Raw genomic sequence first — 22039 nt, forward strand, 5'->3', positions numbered from 1 at the left:
TTTCAGAAGAATTGCAGTGTGTCCCCAATTGCTTCTGTAGCTATCAGTGCTCCCTTCTGGAAGCACACTATATTATAGTGCTATACTGCCACTTCGAGAGTGCTTAAGTTTGTGTAAAAAGTACTCACTGAGTTCCTGCCCAAGGTCAGCTCCAAACCAAAACTGGTGTAGCCTCCCAATGACCACCCCGTGGTTCTCATTGTCATCTAATAAGTACCCTACTTCAAATTCATGCCCATGTCTCTTTCTGGCCAGAAGATTTGGAGACTATTAATACAAGGTTTGCTGGCTTTCATCCTTCATAAACTGCCATGTTTAAACCATTATGCTCCAAGATGCCTGGTAATGGGTACTCCCACGAAGAAGCAATTAGATACAGAACACAAGCTATAAGCATCTTTGGCAATGGGAAGTACTGTTGGAAGACAAAGCATTATGCTAAGGCCTACAGGGATTCCTAAAAGGTGATCCAGACATCAAAATCAAAAGAGCCTTCCTCATGATTAGTCTGGTGTTGATAACAAGCCAAGAGAGATAGTCTTGACTTTATATTGTGTGGGTGTTGTGTTACCTGAGTGGGATGCAGTGGACTATGAGGGAGGTTTCCATACCAGTTGAATATATGAGTCCCCATGTCCATTGCCATACATGGTGACACAGAATTGAGGGGCCTAGCAACCTAGTGGAAACTTAGAATGGGCTCAAGATGGTGGCTGCTTCCCCATTTTTAAAAAAAGTCCGCTCAGGTGTTGCTAGCCTGGCACCTCTACATAGTGACAATGGGATGTCTGGCTATTCCAGAGCTCCTGTTAATCCCCCAATGATAGAAAGGCTGTATAAAAAACCAAAACAACAACAAGAACAACCCCCCCAAACAAAAACCAACAAACAGAAAAAAATCAGATCTGAACCTCCATTCTGATTTCTGGAGTCTGTTTCTCAGGTTTTCTATTCTGCCTCCTTCATCCTCTCCTGGATCCAAGTGCCTGTGTCTGAGTCACCAACAGAGACCCTTGAGAAGACCCCTGCAACCTGATGTGGTGAATGGACCTCTATGAAAATGGGCAATACTTTTTCTCACAGATGGAACAGTCAGCTCAACATTCTGAGGGGAGTCCTGGAGAGTAGACAGAGGAAGGCTTCTACTAAACACCTTAATACATAAACAGTTTCAGGGAAACTTGGCTTGCCCTTATGCCCAGGGGCTCATCTATGCATCTTTTGGATAAGAAAATGCTGAATCCTGGGACTGTGAAGGATGACAGGAATCTAGGGGTCATGGAAAAAATGTACAAGACCAACAGCTGCTACCGTAGAGGTACCATCCATATTTCCATGTCCTTTGTCCTGGCTAACCAGACAGAGCAGATAAACCCGAAGGCTCTTTCTCAGGAAAAACATAAACAAACAGATTCAGGCAATATTTTCCTCTAACCAATACATACAATAAGTAGATATTTTGCCCTTTACTATTCATAATGCCTCCCAATGCTTCATTTATGCCTCCAACACTCACTCACAGTTGGTAGCCTTGCCAGTTAATGCTTCAGTAACTCATCACCTAGCTGCAAATGGTATCCACTTAGAGTTACATGACAGCCCCCTGTTTGATTATGCTGGAGTATTCCCTGTCAGTTTAAAATGGGCTAAATATGTGGATAGACCTTGTCTCACTAACATCACAGTGACAAAATTAATATGTGAACCCTGCCCTTCCTCTTCTGGTGTGGGAGCCTTGTGTCCATCTGCATAAGTGCTTCCTCTTCCTCTCCGTGTCCTAGTTCTTGTTCAACAAGTCTTATTATATGAGCCCAAAGAGATGGCATTTTTGATCTAAAATCACACCAAGAAAGATCTTTGTTCCTTTGCTGGTAGGGATCAAACTTATCTTCTCCATGATGTCTGTAGGGGTCTCAGAAGTGGCCCATATTCAGAACCATCACCTGGCTGGAGATGTCAGGGACAAACTTGACCAGGTCATGACATCAAGAATGTAAAGCCTAGAGACACTCCAACACAAGATGAACTTTCTGGCTTGAATGGTGTTGCAAAATATAGGCTCTAAAAGTGTACCTGCAGATAATAGCTTAAGTTTTTAAATTTATTTTTCAATATGATTGTTCCTCAGACAGTTAGGAAATGATTTACCTCAGGACACAGCTATACTACTTTTGTGCATATACTCAAAGATGAAAATTCTACTACAAGGACACTCCTGGTTAAGGATGCTGACAAAGTGTCACTGGGTCAAAGCCTGACCAATGCCAGAATGATTCTTCTCAAATTTCTCTCCTTGAATGCTCCAAGGATAACTTTTTAGGTCTCAGATGCCCTAAACCTAGCTACCCTGTTGCCTGACCTAGACCTAGATGGGCTTTTACATGAATGCTCAGACATTTTGGCCCACATCCATGGGACCAGACCAGATCTTGAGGATACCCCCTTGATGGATGCAAAGGTAATATGCTTCCTCAATGACAACAGCATCATTCAGGACTGACAGAGGTATGCTGGGGCAGTGGTGGTCCCAAATTCTAAGATCATATGGGCAGAGGGACTCCTGGCAGGAATGTCAGCACAGAAAACTGAACTGGTAGCTCTGATCAAGGTGTTAGAGTTGAGAAAGGTCAAGATATACAGATAGCTAGTGTTATGTTGCTACCACTCACCCCCATGGGGCTATTTTTAGGGAGAGAGGCATTCTGACAGGAGAAGGAAAGACTATCAAAAATAAAAAAGAAATCTCATTAATAAGGGCTCTATGAGGGCCCAAAATACTGACCATCATTCACTACTTGAGACACCAGAAAAGAAAGGACCTAGTTTCAGAGGGCAACAATAGGGCAGATCAAGCAGCCCATCATGCAGATTATAAACTCATTATGCCAGAAGAAATGAGACTACACATACTTCAGAAGATCCACTGCTGCTCCCACAAGGACATCTGGAGAATGCAGGACTTGATATCAGGATTAGAAATACCAACTCAAAGATTGTCAAGAAATGTAAAACATGACAGCTAACTAATACAGTGGCACAAATTCTAGAGTCGACTGGGAGACTTCACAAAGGCAAAACCAGACAAATTAAGAAATAAATATTTACTGATGTTTATAGATATTCTTTTCAGGTTAGACTAAGGCTTTCCCTGCTTAACATAAAACTACTTGCATGGCAACAAAGAAGCTCTGGTTTTTGTTTTTGTTTTTGTTTTTTTTTAGTTTTATGTTATTTTATTTTATTTACATTTCAAATATTATCTTTCCCAGTTTCTACTTCCCAAACTCCTTATTCCCCCCCTCCCTGCTGGTTCTGTGAGAGTGCTCCCCTGACCACCCACCTACTCCTGCCTCACTTCCCTAGCATTCCTCTATGCTGGGGCATCAAGCTTTCACAGGACCAAGGGCCTCCCCACTCATTGATGCCAGATAAGACCATCCTCTGCTATATATGTCCATCTGCATGGGTCCCTCCATGTTTACTCTTTGGGTAGTGCTTTAGTTCCTTGGAGCTCTGGAGGGTCTTGTTGGTTGATATTGTTGTTCTTTCTATGGGGTTGTAAACCCCTTAACTCTTTCAGTCCTTCCCCTAACTTCTCCACTGGAGTCTCTGTGCTCAGTCCAGTGGGTGGCTTAAAGCATTTGCATCTGTATCTATAAGACTCTGGCAGAGTCTCTCATGAGACAGCTTTATCAGGCTCCTGTTAGCAAATACTTTTTGGCACCAGCAATAGTGACTGGTTTTGGTGGCTGCATATGGGATGACAAAGAAGCTCTTAAAGGACATACTGTCAAAGTATGTACTTCCTCAGATGATAGGGTCAGACAGTGGACCAGAGTTTGTGTCCTCGGTGTGTCAGAAAATACCCCAAATTCTGAGATTGATTGGAAACTTTATTGTGCATATTGACCCAAAGTTCAGGACAGGTAGAGGGAATAAACAAAACCCTAAAAGAAACCATAACTAAATTGACCTAAGAGACTGGCAATGACTGATTTAATTCTCCTTCCCTTCACTCTCTACCAGGTGTATGAAACTCTCCTTAGCAGATGGAACTCACCCCTTTTGAAGTCATGTTTGGGATAACACATCCTCTCCTCATTGTTCCTAACATATAGGCAGAGGCCAATTGCTAGATGGTCTTGACAGTGTTCAATGGGCCCATAAACATGTTTGGCCTAAACTTCTTATTCTCTATAAAACAGGTCCTCTTCTAGTCAGGGATCATTTTAGCCTCATTGAAAAGAAAATCCCTCCCATCGCCCTGGAGGTCTACAGGATTACAACATGGAATCAGAGGCCCATGTCCAGTTGAAGACGTCCCAAACCAGTGGAAGGAAACTCAGCCTCAGGACTCCCTCCTGTTTCCCACTGATGGACCCAAACCTCAGGGACACCAGGAGTACTAGTAACCCACATTTAAAATAAAATAATAACTTCAGGAAGCTCCATTATTGGGCCTTCTAGTCACCAGAGAGAGGGGAGAATGAGAGACAAAATCTTTTGGGTTCAGACTCCATCTTAGAGAACCTGACCTAAGGCTGAACTCAAGTTAACTAACAGGTTGGTACCAAGCACCAGTTTCTGGACTATCCTCCAACAAGACCTGTATCCACCAGTTTCCAGGTTAATCCCCAGCAATACCTGCATCTAGCACCAGTCTCCCAACAAATCTGTACCCCAGATAACAAACCCACCCCTGCCTAACAACCACCAATCAGTAGGAAAGCCCGAGTTAAGTTTATGGTTTGGCTCCCAGCACCAGCCAATTATGTTAAAGTTCATAATGTCCACCCCCCACAAACAGATGTGTACCAGGCTAGATACCCACTTCTTGCCTCTATAAATGCTTGCCTGAAACTAGGCTCAGGACTCTACCTTCCTGCTGTCAGGGTTGATGGGGAGCCAAAAGTTCAAGCTTGAATAGAGACCCTGATGCAATAGCATAAGATTTGGCTCCTTGGTGGTCTTTTGGGGTTCACAAACATTTCCTGGTACAACAATAGTAGCTTTATTCATAATAGTGTGTAACTGGAAACAATCTAGACATTCCTCAACCAAGGAATGGATAAAGAAAATTTGGTACATTTATACAATGGAGTAATACTTGGCTATAAAAAGATTACATAAAATTTGCAGGTAAATGGATGGAACTAGAAAAAAATCATTCTGAGCATGGCAATCCAAACTCAGAAAAGCAAACATGGTATGCACTCACTTATACTTAGATATTAGTTATTAACTAAAGGCTAATCATGCTACAGTACACAAAACCAGAGAGGTTAAGGAATAAATAAGGAAGGTTTTAGTGGCAACTCATGGATCATGCTGGGAAGGGGAAATGTAATAGATATTGCAGATGGACTTAATGTATGTAGTCATGGGAACAGGACAGATTAGGTTGGGAAGGGTAGAGTACAGGGAAAGGTGACTGGAATTGGGTGGCATTTGGGAAGAACAAATTGGAAACAGTGCAGTGGAGACTTCTTGGAACCTATGAGGGTGATCCGAGAAAGACCTTAGTAAAGGATATGAAGACTGAGCTGGCTATCTTCTGTAACCAGGTAAGGTAACCAGTGGTGGGAAGGGTATGCCAAGTCAGCCACAAAATCTTCAACCCACAGCCTGTCCTGCCTGCACTTAGTAGTGGCTCAGAGCTTGTGAAATTGGCCAACTAATGACTTGACTAACTTGATGCACAGCCATGAGAGGGAGCCTATCCCTGACACTGCCTTGATGGCCAAGGAACCTCAAGCTTAAAGGCCCCAGAGACTTAGGATAGAACCAATACCATCAACCCCCCCTCAAATAAATAGGTAGATAAATACATAATATATAAATAAGTGAAAGAAATGATTATTATATGCTGCTATACTCAGATTGGTGCCTAGCCCAATCATTATTAGAGGCTTCTTCCAGTTGCTAATGTGAGCAGTAGCAGAACCTCACAGATGAGGGAGAAGGAAGGATTGTAAGAGCCAGAGAAGGGAGGTTGAGGACACTAGGAGAACATGATCCATTAACTGAATTAGCTAAGCTGGGCTTATATGGTCATGGTCTCTGCAAAATAAAACCACAAGATTTATATTGCCATCTATAGGTACTACATGTGCACTTATTTTGCTTTGAGGGGTCAGGAACCTGGGAGAATATTTGAAAGCATAAATTCATTATCATTAACTAATCACATTCTTTTCTTTCCTTTTCTTTTCTTTTCTTCTCTTTTGTTGTTGTTTTAAGTCAGACTCTCTCTCTCTATAGTCCTAGAGCTTGCTGTGAAGCCCAGCCTGACCTTGAATCACAGAGATTCTCCTTCCTATCTCATGAATGCTGGTATTAAAGGTATGTGCTACCAAAAATTTGCAGCACTTGCTGATAAGTGCACATCACCCCACCCCACAGCTCCACTTGCCTCCCAGGTAGCTGACACACATCACACAGGTGAGATAGTCCCTTGCCTCAATCTGCCCCCACCATGCCTGCTGGGACTCCAGGGTTTGCACCACCTGCAGCAGTAGAGGATAAGTATACTGTGCTCCATCCCACAGTTCTGCTTGCCAACCAAGAGGTTGGCTTCAATCTGACACACACAGGTAGACACCCCCTACCTTTTCCCCAATCCCTCTGCCTGCTTAGACCCCAGAATGCCTAGCAGTCCTAGGCTCTACTCCACTCTGAGCTCCACTGTCCTTCCACCTCCACCTGCAGCAGTCCAGGATCAGTATACCATACCACAGCTCCAACTGCATCACATGAAGCTGGATCAGGTTCCTGTCAGCAAGCATTCTTAGACATCAACAATAGTCACACACACACACACACACACACACACACACACACACACACACACACACACACACACACACAGAGCTCCACATACATGCCTTTCACCAATGGACAGGTCATCAAAACAGAAACTAAATAGAGAACAAATGAAACTACCAGATGTTATGAACCAAATGGATTTAACAGAACCTTTCACCCCCAAACAAAGGAATATACCTTATTCTCAGCACATCACAGCATCACAGCACTTTCTCTAAAATTGACCATATAATCAGGCAGAAAGCAAGCATCAATAGATACAAGAAGATTGAAAAAACAAACAAACAAACAAACAAAAAAAAAAAAAAAAACAACCCTGCATTCTATCAGATCACCACAGATTAAGGCCAGACTTTAACAAAAACAGAAACAGAAAGCCCACATATGCATGGAAAATGATATTCAATGCTTTCTGGGTCATGGAAGAAATAAAGAAATTAAAGACTTTCTATAATTCAATGACAATGAAGATGCAACTTACTGAAACTAATAAGACACAATAAAAGCAAGGTATGTTGCATGTAATTTTAAAAATCATGCTACAGCCTTCCCAGGAGTTCGACCTAGGCTCCAACCTCTCCTGATTCCCCTTATTCTCATCAGGCTTAGCCCAAGATTGAAGGCAACCATCTCCCAACATGGGAATAGGGAGCTGCTGTCCATATTCTACCAGTTCCCTTTTGGCTTTTCTTTTGTTCCTCCTGGCTAGATTCGCCCAGCCGCTAGCTATTGCCCTGCCTTTGCCCATGGATGAGAAGCACTTCAGACAACTTCATTATTTTAGAACTGGCCAGATAACACAATTGCTGAGTACAGAAATCTCTCCTTCTAACCTTATTAGCTAGCCTATATCAGCCATCCTCTGATGGCAGAAGCCGCAGCAGGTTCTGGCTGCCCCAACACCTTACATGGTTGTGTGTCCTGTCGTTTACATTCCAAAGCCTGGCTGGAAGAGCTCCCTTCTCTTTTGCTGCATCTGGTCTTCCTCCTCCTGAGACTGGGAAGTCCCATCTTTACCCTTTGCCAAACAACTGGCTTCTGCCTTTTTTTATTTACCAGATCAAAAACCAATCAGGGAAACAGCACTTCCCCCTACAGTGTTAAGAGGAAAATTCATAGCACTAAGTGACCTTATAAAAAATTGGAGAGATCTCCTAGCAACTAAACAGCATACCTGAAATCTTTAAAACTAAAAGAAGCAAACACACCTAAGAGGAGTAGATGCAGTAAATAGTTAAACTAAGGGCTTAAATTAACCAATTAGAAACAAAGAGAACAATACAAAGAATCAACAAAACCAAGAGCCACTTTTTTTGAGAAAATCAATAAGAAAGACAACCGATTAGTTAAGCAAACTAAAAGGTAGAGATAGTATCCAAATTAAAAAAAAATAAGAAATGAAAAGTGTGGAAATTTTAAAAAAAACATTAGGTCTTAGTTCAGAAGCCTGTATGCCACAAAACTGGAAAATCTTTATGATCCGGATAAATTTCTAGACAGATACAACATACTGAAGTTAAATCAAGCTCATGGAAACTATCTAAACGTTCACATAACCAATAAGGAAATAGAAACAGTCGCTAAAATCCCTCAAATAAATAAAGCCCAGAGCCAGATGGCAGAATTCTACCTGACCTTTAAAGAAGAGCTAATACAAATGCTCCTCAAACTATTCCACAAAAGAGAAACAGAAGGAACACTACCTAATTCATTCTATGAGGCCACAGTTACCCTAATACCTAATCACACACAAAGAGCCAACAAAGAAAGAGAATTTACAACCAATTTCACTTATGAACATCAACACACAAAAATACTCAATAAAATTCCGCAAACTGAATCCAAGTACAAATGAAAAATGTCATTCAAGTAGGATTCATCCCAGGGATTCTGGGATGGTCAAATATATGAAATTCTATCAACATAAACCACCAAATGAACAAAGTGAGAGAAGAAAAAGCACATGACCATCTAATTAGATGCTGAAAAAGCCTTTGACAAAGCCTAATACCTCTTCATGTTAAAAGTTTTGGAGAGATCAGGCATCGAAGGCACATATCTAAATCTAATAAAAATAATATGCAGCAAGCCAATAGTCAACATCAAATTAAGTAAAGCAAAAGTTGAAACAATCTAATTAAAATCAGGGACAAGACAAAGGTGCCCACACTCTCCCTAAGGAACTACTCCCACTGATAAGCAACTTCAGCAAAGTGCCTGGATTGGAATTTAACTCAAAAAAAAAAAATCAGTAGCCCTGTTGTAGTATATCTCCAACCCCAATAAGCCTGTGCAAAAATGCACAACTCAGTTACAATATTTATAAGCTGCACACTTAGATTGGGCGCATTTACCACTACACTAATCTATTTCCCCACTGTGAGATCCCTAGCTACTTGTAGCTTCTCTGGGTCATGTGGTTCTCCTCCATCTTCTTTCCACCTCACCTTCTTCTGTCTTCTTCCTCTATCCTTCCCTCTCTTCCCCAACTTTCTAAAACCTCCAGCCCCACCTTTCCCAATCACAGGCTCTATCCTTTATTTAACCAGTTAAAATGGGCAGAAGCTTTATATGAAATCACCCGAGTAAGTGATCCACTCCTAGTCAGAGAAGCCCCTCTTGAGGAAGCAGAATTAACATCCGAATAAAAACAACACCAGGGCAACCCACAACATAGCCCTCCTTTATGAAATGATAAATGAGCAGAGAAAGAAATTAGGGAAACACACCTTTTACAATAGCCACAAATAATATAAAATAACTTGGTGTACTCTAACCAAGCAAATGAAAGACCAATATGACAAGAACTTAAAGTCACTGAAAAAAGAAATTGATGAAGATATCAGAAGATGGAAAGATTTTCCATGTTCGTGGATTTGTAGGAATAACATGGTGAAAATGATCATCTTACCAAAAGCAATCTACATATTTAATGCTATCCCTATCAATACTTCAATACAACTTTTTCCAGATCTTAAAAAAAGCAATTCTCAACCTTATATGAAAAAAAAACAAAAAACAGGATAGTCAAAACAATCCTTAACAATAAAACAACCTGACCTCAAGCTGTTCTTCAGAGCAATAGTCAAACACAAACAAACAAACGAACAAACAACCCCACATGGTGTTGGTATAGAGACAGACAGGTCCTTCAATAGAATAGAATTGAAGATCGAGAAATAAACTCATACACTATAGACAATTGCTTTTTGACAAAGAAGCTAAAACCATATAATGGAAAAAAGGAAGCATCTTCAACAAATGGTGCTGGTCTAACTGCATATCTGCATGTAGAAGAATGAAAATAGATCCATATTTATCATCATGCACAAAACTCAAGTCCAAGTGGATCAAAGACCTCAGTATAAAACCAGATACACTAAATCTAATTGCAGAAAATTGGAAAATAGCCTTGAATGCATTGACAAAGGAGGAAATTTCCTGAACAGAACACCAATAGTGAAGGCTCTAAGATCAACAATTGATAAATGGGACGTCATGAAACTGAAAAGCTTCTGTAAGGCAAAGAATATTGTCAATAGGAGAAAATGGCAGCCTACAGATTGGGAAAAATCTTACTAATAGCCTTGAATGCATTGACAAAGGGGGAAATTTCCTGAACAGAACACGAAGAGTAAAGGCTCTAAGATCAACAATTGATAAATGGGACGTCATGAAACTGAAAAGCTTCTGTAAGGCAAAGAATATTGTCAACAGGAGAAAATGGCAGCCTACAGATTTGGAAAAATCATACTAACCCTTCATCTGGCAGAGGGATAATATCTAAAATATATAAAAAACACAAGAAGTTAAAGCTCAACAAACCAAATATCCCAATTAAAAATGGGGTATAGAGATAAACAGAGAACTCTCAAGAGAGGAATCTTGAGTGGCAGAGAAGCACTTACAGAAATTTTCAACTTCCTTAGTCATCTGGGAAATGCAAATCAAAATGACCCTGAGATTCCACCTTACACCAACAGATTGGGAAAAGATCTTTACCAATCCTACAACAGATAGAGGCCTTATATCCAAAATATACAAAGAACTCAAGAAGTTAGACCACAGGGAAACAAATAACCCTATTAAAAAATGGGGATCAGAGCTAAACAAAGAATTCACAGCTGAGGAATGCCGAATGGCGGAGAAACACCTAAAGAAATGTTCAACATCTTTAGTCATAAGGGAAATGCAAATCAAAAGAACCCTGAGATTTCACCTCACACCAGTGAGAATGGCTAAGATCAAAAACTCAGGGGACAACAGATGCTGGCGAGGATGTGGAGAAAGAGGAACACTCCTCCATTGTTGGTGGGATTGCAAACTGGTACAACCATTCTGGAAATCAGTCTGGAGGATCCTCAGAAAATTGGACATTGAACTGCCTGAGGATCCAGCTATACCTCTCTTGGGCATATACCCAAAAGATGCCCCAACATATAAAAAAGACACGTGCTCCACTATGTTCATTGCAGCCTTATTTATAATAGCCAGAAGCTGGAAAGAACCCAGATGCCCTTCAACAGAGGAATGGATACAGAAAATGTGGTACATCTACACAATGGAATATTACTCAGCTATCAAAAACAACAACTTTATGAAATTCGTAGGCAAATGGCTGGAACTGGAAAATATCATCCTGAGTGAGCTAACCCAAACACAGAAAGACATACATGGTATGCACTCACTGATAAGTGGCTATTAGCCCAAATGCTTGAATTACCCTAAATGCCTAGAACAAATGAAACTCAAGACAGATGATCAAAATGTGAATGGTTCACTCCTTCTTTAAAAGGGGAACAAGAATACCCTTGGCAGGGAAGGGAGAGGCAAATATTAAAACAGAGACTGAAGGAACACCCATTCAGAGTCTGCCCCACATGTGGCCCATGCATATACAGCCATCCAATTAGACAAGATGGATGAAGCAAAGAAGTGCAGACCGACAGGAGCCGGATGTAGATCGCTCCTGAGAGACACAGCCAGAATACAGCAAATATAGAGGCGAATACCAGCAGCAAACCACTGAACTGAGAATAGGACCCCCGTTGAAGGAATCAGAGAAAGAACTGGAAGAGCTTGAAGGGGCTCGAGACCCCATATGTACAACAATGCCAAGCAACCAGAGCTTCCAGGGACTAAGCCACTACCTAAAGACTATACATAGACTGACCCTGGACTCTGACCTCATAGGTAGCAATGAATATCCTAGTAAGAGCACCAGTGGAAGGGGAAGCCCTGGGTCCTGCTCAGACTGAACCCCCAGTGAACTAGACTGTTGGGGGGAGGGGGACAATGGGGGGAGGGTGGGGAGGGGAACACCGATAAGAAAGGGGAGGGGGGAGGGGGATGTTTGCCCGGAAACTGGGAAAGGGAATAACACTCGAAATGTATATAAGAAATACTCAAGTTAATTAAAAAAAAAAAAGAAAGATACACAGTTGTCTATATAAATAATGAAACTGTAATTTGAAAGTACATTGATACAAAGTAGTTGACAATAAAAGCAACAATTTGCTAGAAAAAAAATGCAAGGGGTGCTCTCTGCTCCTCCGTGTTCCAGAGACAGCCACATCTTCTCATGCAGTGCCACCCTTGTTCTGTAAACAAGATGGTGAAGTCAGTGTGAACATATTTGGCCATATTGAGCACCTGGTTACCAGGGCTGCCTTCTCTGCATCTGGCAAAGTGGAGATTGTTGCCATCAATGACCCCTTCATTGACCTCAACTACATGGTCTACATGTTCCAATATGACTCTACCCACAGCAAATTCAACAGCACAGTCAAGGCTAATAATGGGAAGCTTGTCATCAATGGGAAACTCATCACCATCTTCCAGGATTGATGTCCCACTATCATCAAGTGGGGTGATGCTGGTGCTGAGTATGTTATGGAGTCTACTGATGTCTTACCACCATGGGGAAGGCTGGGGCTCACTTGAAGGGTGGAGCCAAAAGGGTCATCATCTCAGCCCCTTTTGCCCATGCCCCCATGCTTGTGATGGGTGTGAACATTAAATGTGCCAACTCGTTCAAGATTGTTAGCAATACATCCTGCACCACCAACTGCTTAGCCCCCTTGGCCAAGGTCATCATAACAACTTTGGCATTATGGAAGGGCTCATGACCACAGTACATGTTATCACTGCCACTCAGAAAACTATGGGTGGCCCCTCTGGAAAGCTGTGGTGTAATGGCTGTTTGGTAGTCCAGAACATCACCCATGTATCCATTGGTTCTGCCGAGGCTGTGGGTAAGGTCATCCCACAGATGAACAGGAAGCCCACTGGCATAGCCTTCTATGTTCCTACCCCTAATGTATCCATTGTGGATCTGACATACCTCCTGGAGAAACCTGCCAAATACAATGACATCAAGAAGGTGGTGAAGCAGGCATCTTAGGGCCCACTAAAGGGCATCTTGGATTGCACTCAGGACCAGGTTGTCTCCTGCGACTTCAACAGCAATTCTCACTCTTCCACCCTTTATGCTGGGTCTGGCATTGCTCTCAATGACAACTTTGTAAAGCTCATTTCCTATTATGAGAATGAATGTACAGCAACAGGGTGGTGGACCTCATGGTCTACATGGCCTCCAAGGAGTAAGAAACCCTGGACCACCCACCCCAACCCAGTCTAGTAAGAGAAAGGCCCTTAATTGCTGAGGAGTCCCCTTCCCAACTTGGCTCCCAACACTGAGAATCTCCCTCACAATCCTATCCCAGACTCCCTTAATAACAGGAGGGCTTAGGGAGCCCTCCCTACTCTCTTGAATATCATCAATAATGTTCACTGCACACACACACACACACACACACACACACACACACACACACACACACACAAAGAAACAAAACTCAAGGGGCAGCACATGCAGGCTAGTATGTGGAGAAAGGGGAACACTCCTACATTTCTGGTATAATGCAAACTTATACTCTGGAAATAGGTCTGGCAATTTCATAGAAAATTGGAAATAGGTCTACCTGAAGACCCAGCTATATACACAAAAGAAGTTGTACCATACCACAAGGACATATGCTTCAATATATTCATGGCAGCCTTATTTGTAATAGTTAGAAGCTAGAAACAGAGGTATCTGAACCAAAGAATGGATACAGAAAATGTGGTTCATTTACATAATGGAATACTATTCAGTTATTAAAAACAAGGGCATCGTGAATTTTGCAGATAAATGGATAGAACTATAAAATACCATTCCAAGTTAACCCAGGCCCAAATGAGCATACATCACATGTACTCATTGATAAGTAGATATTAGCTTTAAAGTATAGAACACCCATGATATACCCCACAGATCTAAAGAAGTTAAACAAGAAGGAAGGTCCAAGTTAGAATGGTTCAATCCCACTTAGAAGGAGGAACAAAATAATCATGGGCGGCAAAGGGAGGACAGGAAGTAGGTGGGAGAGAGAATGGGCAGTGGGAGCGGAAAGGAAGGAAATGATCATGTATGGGGGGAGACAGGAAAGAGGGCCAGAGGACCAGGAGAATGAGTGGAAATATGCAGCTATTGGGAGTAGCAGGAGAATCTTTAGGAAATTCCAGAGACTTGGGATAGGGGAGGCTCCCAGGAATCAATGCGGGTGACCTTAGACAAGATGCCTAACAGTGGGAGCATGGAAGCTGAAGAGGCCACCTCCTCTAGCCAGGCAGGACACCCAGTGAAGGGATAAGGACACCACCCCACTCATAAAAGTTTCAACCCAAAATTTGTCCTGAATAATAGAAATGTCGGATAGAGAACAGACTGCAGGAAAGGCCAACCAATAACCAGCCCAACCAGATACCCATCACATGGGCAAGTACCAATCCCTGACATTATTACTGATACCTAGGCGCATAGCAAAACTGTCCTCTGAGAGGCTCTACCCAGCATTGTGCTTAAACAGATGTAAATATCCACAGCTAAAAATTGGACAGAGGTCAGGAATACTTAGGGAAGAGTTGGGGGAGGGATTGAAGGCCATGAGAGGTATAGGAACTCCACAGGAAGACCAACAGAGTCAACTAACCTGAACCCAATAAACTCTTAGATACTGAGCCACCAACCAAAGAACATGTATATGGGATAGAACAAGGACACTGGCACATAAATAGCAGATATGCAGCTCAGCTCGGTCTCCATGACTTCCTTATCTGGTCTTAGTGGGAGAGGATGTACCTAATCTGGCAAAGACTTTATGTGCCAGGGTTGGGCAATACCCATGGGAGCTATACCCTCAGAGGAGGAGAGGAGAGGGCCTACCTCCTCAGAGGAGATGAGGAGGGTTGCTCACCCTCTCAGAGGAGGGAGATAGGGAAATACCATGTAAGGGAGGGACCATGAGGGAGAGCAAGGATGTAAATAAATAAATAAATAAATAAATAAATAAATAAATAAATGCAAATAGATCTGGGAAAAACACCACCTAAACAGGTAACAGGCAACAGTATCTTGCATCCATACAAGGCCTCTAAGAATATCTTTTCTTATAGAGGAAATATGACAGAGTTGTATACAAAGACCATAAGCTAGAGTCACGTTGAATTTTCCATCCAAAATATTGCAAATGATGGACTGGGGAGATGGCTCAGGGATTGGTTTAGATCAGTGACCACCTTTCCAAAGGACCTAGGTTTTTCCAGTACCCACATACTAATTCACAACTATTTGTAACTCCAGTCATAGGAGATCTGACACCCTCTTCTCTACTCCATGGACAACATGTACACACATTATATACTGAAGTTTAAAATAAAATATCAAAAAATCAAAATATTGCAAGTGTGAAAAAAGTACATTTCTACAAAGCACTCATAGAAAAAAACAAAGTATTGCTGTAGAATTTTTTATAGATTTTAATATATTTTTATATAAAGAAAGAATATCTGGACCGGAAGTCCCACACCCGCGGATCCCGGCCCGCAGCAGCTCTCTGCTCCCAAACCCCGTGGGAGAGAGACCTCACCGCCTGATCAGGTGGGCACTCCTGAGGCTGCAGAGCGGAGGAGACCACCAACACTGCCCACCCCTGCCCACATCCCTGGCCCAAGAGGCAACTGTATAAGGCCTCTGGGTTCCCGTAGGGGAGGGCCCGAGAGCGGCAGGACCCCTGCGCCTGAGACACCGCCAGAACCTGAAGGAAACAGACCGGATAAACAGTTCTCTGCACCCAAATCCCGTGGGCGGGAGAGCTGAACCTTCAGAGAGGCAGACACGCCTGGGAGACCAGAAGAGACTGCACTCTGTGCGCATCCAGACGCCAGAGGAAAACACCAAACTTCATCTGGAACCCTGGTGCACGGAGGCTCCCGGAAAGAGCGGCGCAGATCTTCCCGGTTGCTGCCACCGCGGAGAGGACTTAGGCAGTGCCCCACAAGCAAACTGGAGCCTTGGAACCACAGGTAGGACCAACTTTTCCCCTGCAAGAAACCTGCCTGGTGAACTCAAGACACAGGCCCACAGGAACAGCTGAAGACCTGTAGAGAGGAAAAACTACACGCCTGAAAGCAGAACACTCTGTCCCCATAACTGGCTGAAAGAAAACAGGAAAACAGGTCTACAGCACTCCTGACACACAGGCTTATAGGACAGTCTAGCCACGGTCAGAAATAGCAGAACAAAGTAACACTAGAGATAATCTGATGGCGAGAGGCAAGTGCAGGAACCCAAGCAACAGAAACCAAGACTACATGGCATCATCGGAGCCCAATTCTCCCACCAAAGCAAACACAGAATATCCAAACACACCAGAAAAGCAAGATCTAGTTTCAAAATCATATTTGATCATGATGCTGGAGGACTTCAAGAAAGACATAAAGAACTCCCTTAGAGAACAAGTAGAAGCCTACAGAGAGGAATCGCAAAAATCCTTGAAAGAATTCCAGGAAAACACAATCAAACAGTTGAAGGAATTAAAAATGTAAATAGAAGCAATCAAGAAAGAACACATGGAAACAACCTTGGACATAGAAAATCAAAAGAAAAGACAAGGAGCTGTAGATACAAGCTTCACCAACAGAATAAAGAGATGGAAGAGAGAATCTCGGGAGCAGAAGATTCCATAGAAATCATTGACTCAACTGTCAAAGATAATGTAAAGCAGAAAAAGCTACTGGTCCAAAACATACAGGAAATCCAGGACTCAATGAGAAGATCAAACCTAAGGATAATAGGTATAGAAGAGAGTGAAGACTCCCAGCTCAAAGGACCAGTAAATATCTTCAACAAAATCATAGAAGAAAACTTCCCTAACCTAAAAAAAGAGATACCCATAGGCATACAAGAAGCCTACAGAACTCCAAATAGATTGGACCAGAAAAGAAACACCTCCCGTCACATAATAGTCAAACACCAAACGCACAAAATAAAGAAAGAATATTAAAAGCAGTAAGGGAAAAAGGTCAAGTAACATATAAAGGGAGACCTATCAGAATCACACCAGACTTCTCGCCAGAAACTATGAAGGCCAGAAGATCCTGGACAGATGTCATACAGACCCTGAGAGAACACAAATGCCAGCTCCCCTGCAAAACTCTCAATTAACATAGATGGAGAAACCAAGATATTCCATGACAAAACCAAATTTACACAATATCTTTCTACAAATCCAGCACTACAAAGGATAATAAAGGGTAAAGCCCAACATAAGGAGGCAAGCTATACCCTAGAAGAAGCAAGAAACTAATCGTCTTGGCAACAAAACAAAGAGAAGAAAAGCACACAAAAATAACCTCACATCCAAATATGAATATAACAGGAAGCAATAATCACTATTCCTTAATATCTCTCAACATCAATGGCCTCAACTCCCCAATAAAAAGACATAGATTAACAAACTGGATACGCAATGAGGACCCTGCATTCTGCTGCCTACAGGAAACACACCTCAGAGACAAAGACAGACACTACCTCAGAGTGAAAGGCTGGAAAACAAGTTTCCAAGCAAATGGTCAGAAGAAGCAAGCTGGAGTAGCCATTCTAATATCAAATAAAATCAATTTTCAATTAAAAGTCATCAAAAAAGATAAGGAAGGACACTTCATATTCATCAAAGGAAAAATCCACCAAGATGAACTCTCAATCCTCATCTTCGGTTGGTTTATATACAAGTGTGCAATTTCTAGGCTTGAAAGTAAAATGATGCTATCTGGTGCTGGATAGAGGAGCCATATTTTTTATTATGGCAGCTTGCTATTTTTGTAACATGGTGATTTGGTTGAACACAATAAAGTACAGTAGTAACTGATCTCCCCTTCTTCCTGGATGAGTGAGGAGATGATTAAATGTTGATGTCAGCATCCTTGAGCATATTCAGATGAGCTTCTGCTTCTGTTGAAAAGTACAACAATGCCAAGCAACCAGAGCTTCCAGGGACTAAGCCACTACCTAAAGACTATACATGGACTGACCCTGGACTCTGACCCCATAGGTAGCAATGAATATCCTAGTAAGAGCACCAGTGGAAGGGGAAGCCCTGGGTCCTGCTAAGACTGAACCCCCAGTGAACTAGTCTATGGGGGGAGGGCGGCAATGGGGGGAGGGTTGGGAGGGGAACACCCATAAGGAAGGGGAGGGGGGAGGGGGATGTTTGCCCGGAAACCGGGAAAGGGAATAACACTCGAAATGTATATAAGAAATACTCAAGTTAATAAAAAAAAAAAATCAAAAAAAAAAAAAAAAAAAAAAAAAAAAAGAAAAGGATGCTGTGTTTGATTGTGGTCCGAAGCTTTGAAGCACTACTTGGCATCTCCTTCCTTGGAGGTCTCACTGTTTAAACATAACAGATTTGATAGCTTGTTGGTAAGGTGAGGTCCAGCTTGTCTCCACTAGGTCATCGTCATGTGAATCCGGTGGTTATACGGTTTTGTTCTAGGGATATTTCATTTTTTTAATAACGGTTTTAGCTGACATTCATGGAGAGAATGAATCCTTAGAAGTGTGCCACTAGTGAAAGGAAATCCTGTCTAGAGTATGTTTCTTTACAAAGCTGTGTCACACCATCCTTTGGGCCCTCTGCTGGAAAAGTAGAAACAAGTCTCAAATAATGCCTTTTAAATTGTATCCTCTAGTATTATAGATGTAGGACAGTACTGTATCATACCTCTGTGGATGTAAAATAGCTTGTACCTGCTTTATGATACGTAGTAGTGACCGTGCTTTATCAGAGCTGTTTTTAATGATGTTGCTGGGAATGTTTTCTTTCCAGATGATGATTGAGAAGCTAATTTAAAAAAAAATGCTGCCAGGTACCACAAGAGTAACAGAACTGTGCTGTTTTCTCGGGTTTTGTTTTTTTACTTTTTTTTTTTTAATGGAGTGTGCTGGATGTCTCTACAGTTTTGTTCAGATGACTGCAGAACCTGGAAAAGCTGTTGCTGCTGTTGATGCATAACACACTGCTATTATTGGTCTATATATATATATATATATATATATATATATATATATATATATATATACATATACAGATAAAAAAAAAGAAAGAATATTTGACCAAAAAAAAAATAAGTCAAGACCGGGTGTGATAATACACACCTGTAATCAACCTTCTTGAAGAGTTGTATGCTGGCCTGATCTACACAGTATCATGCCTACGAGCCCTAAGTACACAACAAAACTTGTTCTCAAATGGAAAAACACCATAACAAAAGCTCAAATAAAACAAATATACAAAAAAAGAAAAATAAACAAAATCTAGCCAAAATGCATCAGGAAGAATCAGTTTGAGTCTGGTTGATCTATATAATGAGGTATTGCTTTGCTCTTCGGAAAAGAACAGATTCATCACCAGTAAGGATGTAGTAGAGTACATGCTTTCCTAAATTTGATTCTCAATGCCACTCATGACAGTATGAAAACCATGAAATACCTGGAAAAATATCAGAGAAGGAAAAACATTGTGACAGATATACACTAAAAACGACAAAATAATTCCAAGAAAAATAAAAGAACACATATACAAATGGAAAAATGCTTTTTCATAAGTTAGAAAATCTACTATTACTGAAATGAAAGTATATAAAGAAGTAAATAAAATATTTTAGAGGTAGTCTATAAAATAGTCTAGGAAGGAAACACTTAGAAAGTCCACCCCTAGTCTAGTGGAGCAATGAAGTGATGAACAGAATGGAAGGAGCCAGTTAAGGGGTGGCAGGGGTGGGCGAGCACTTGGTTTTGCCCATTCTAGTGGAATTTCAGCCACGTGGTCCTCTTAGCAACCTGAGCAGCCCTAACAAAACAAGCTTGTAAGGCTGCGGCAATTATCTCAGTTTCAGGGGTACCATGGGGGAGCAGTGGCTGCCATGGAATCGCCCCCGGCAAGTGCTTCAGCCAATGCCTCTGGGAATGACCAGCAAGCCCTGGTTCAAGGACAGGTTGCCTTCTAAGTGTTTTGCGAAGCACAAACAGGAACAACTGAAGTTCCCTACCTCTCTTGATGGCCGACGCTGGGTGTTTGTGAAGGAAGGGCTGGATGATTTCAGGAAGGGCTGTCCGCCTAGTAAAGGTATGATCATTCGGGGCCCCAAAGAGGGTTTTCTCCCAACAATTACTCATCAAGTCCACCGTGGATCGAAAAAGAGTAAGCAAAAACGGTGTCAAGACGTAAACCTGTTTTCTTCTCTATCATTGGCTCAGCAAGCTCGTAAGTCCTTTGTGGAGAAAACAGAAGCAAACCTGACCCAGCATCCATTGGCCTTCTGGCCCCTGGAGGAAGGAGTTCCTAGCGATATTGATTTCTTAGAAAATGTGCTGGAAGCTCTGGACACTGACCAGAAGCTGGAGGAGAAATTGAATCAATGTGAGGTCAGCAGAAAATCTATTCAATCTGTCCATCTGCCTAGTGTGGCTGAGGACTACCCTGAAAAACAAGAAGAGCGGGAACCTCCCAAGTTTCCTGGGGCACGTAAACATGGTGTGCTTCATGACAAAAAGCCTCGCAAAAAGAACCCTGCCAAGGAGTCTCTTTATTACCGGCACATACCCAAAGGAGTCTATGACTTCTGTGCATGGGTTGACTCCTTTGGAGACTTGGGCATTGACGAACATTTCATGATGAAACAATTCGATATTGGCTATGAGTGCAAACCAGTCTATACTGACTCTGCCATCAAGAAAATCAGCCTGCTCCCTACAGATCTCAGGTTATGCAGAAGGCTTAGCAAAGTGAAGGAGATTAGATTCTCCATACAGGAGGCAAACTTTGAAAGGAAACTGCGAAAACCGATTGATCCTTACAAGCCCACCAGGGATAAGATAAGATACGGTGCATGGTACCTGAAGCCATATCTATGGAAAAAGCTAGTAAATGATGAGCCTTTGTTGGACCCTGAAGAGTTATTTGAACTTGAAGGTGGAAGACCTGGTAAACCAGACATCATTGAAGATCTTTATGGAACAATTGCCTTTAAAGATTTCATCATAAGCAAAGGCTACAATATGCCAACCATTCTTGAGAAGTTGTTTATGAGGAAAGGATGGAATTACGACACTGTCAACACTCCGATACCAAGAGTACTAAAAGCACATGAATTGATCATGCAGCAAAAGGATGAAGATTATGATGATGAAAATGACTAGCTGGTTTTTCATGTTATTTGACTTTATTCTACTCTCATTTCAAATATTGAACAGAATATATATGATGAAGATACCACTAAATTTGACCATCTTTTTAGATGTAAGACTTCATGTTTAGAAACATTTCTCAATGAACTCAAGTGGACTTCTGTGCCTGCATAAACATCTTATCAACTACAAGATCAACATTCATATATACAGTGCTTAAATTTATTTACTATTGAGAATATGGCATAGTCACATCAGTTACTTATAAGATACAAAAATTAATAAAAATCTGGATTATTACTGTTAGATTCAGTGTCATTGATTACAACACAAGATAAATATTAAAATACTATAATTATTTATGTAAAAGAAAAGAAAACTCCCGTAGCTTCAGCTCAATGACAATTTTAAGGAAATAATTTTAGTGATTGAAGCTCCAGCTGAATCAATGTCTTTTTCTTTATTTTCTTTTCAGTTTGTTATTTTAAAGAAAAGTTTTAGTTTATTTTTAGTCATATTTATGTGTGTCTGTGAAAGTAGCTTGTGTGGATGCCCAAAAAGTCTAAGGTATCAGCTTCTTGGATCTGGAGTTGCATGGAATTGTGACCCATCTGAAGAAATAGTATAAACCAAATAAGCCATAAA

General features: G+C 41.6%; 1 protein-coding gene and 1 pseudogene across 1 annotated transcript; both read left to right on the top strand.

The window, feature by feature from the left end:
* Nucleotides 1-1194: 1194 nt before the first annotated feature.
* Nucleotides 1195-13465, top strand: LOC147998223 (glyceraldehyde-3-phosphate dehydrogenase pseudogene; annotated as a pseudogene).
* Nucleotides 13466-20036: 6571 nt separating this feature from the next.
* On the top strand, nucleotides 20037-21700 carry Fam47a (family with sequence similarity 47, member A). The gene is given in 1 exon segment (NM_001408917.2): nucleotides 20037-21700. A coding segment is annotated over 1 exon segment (1296 nt). The 5' UTR covers nucleotides 20037-20110; the 3' UTR covers nucleotides 21407-21700.
* The last annotated feature ends 339 nt before the right edge of the window (nucleotides 21701-22039 follow it).

The sequence above is a fragment of the Rattus norvegicus genome, chromosome X, assembly GCF_021556685.1.
Source record: "Rattus norvegicus strain SHRSP/BbbUtx chromosome X, alternate assembly SHRSP_T2T, whole genome shotgun sequence".
In the NCBI taxonomy this organism is placed as follows: Eukaryota; Metazoa; Chordata; class Mammalia; order Rodentia; family Muridae; genus Rattus; species Rattus norvegicus.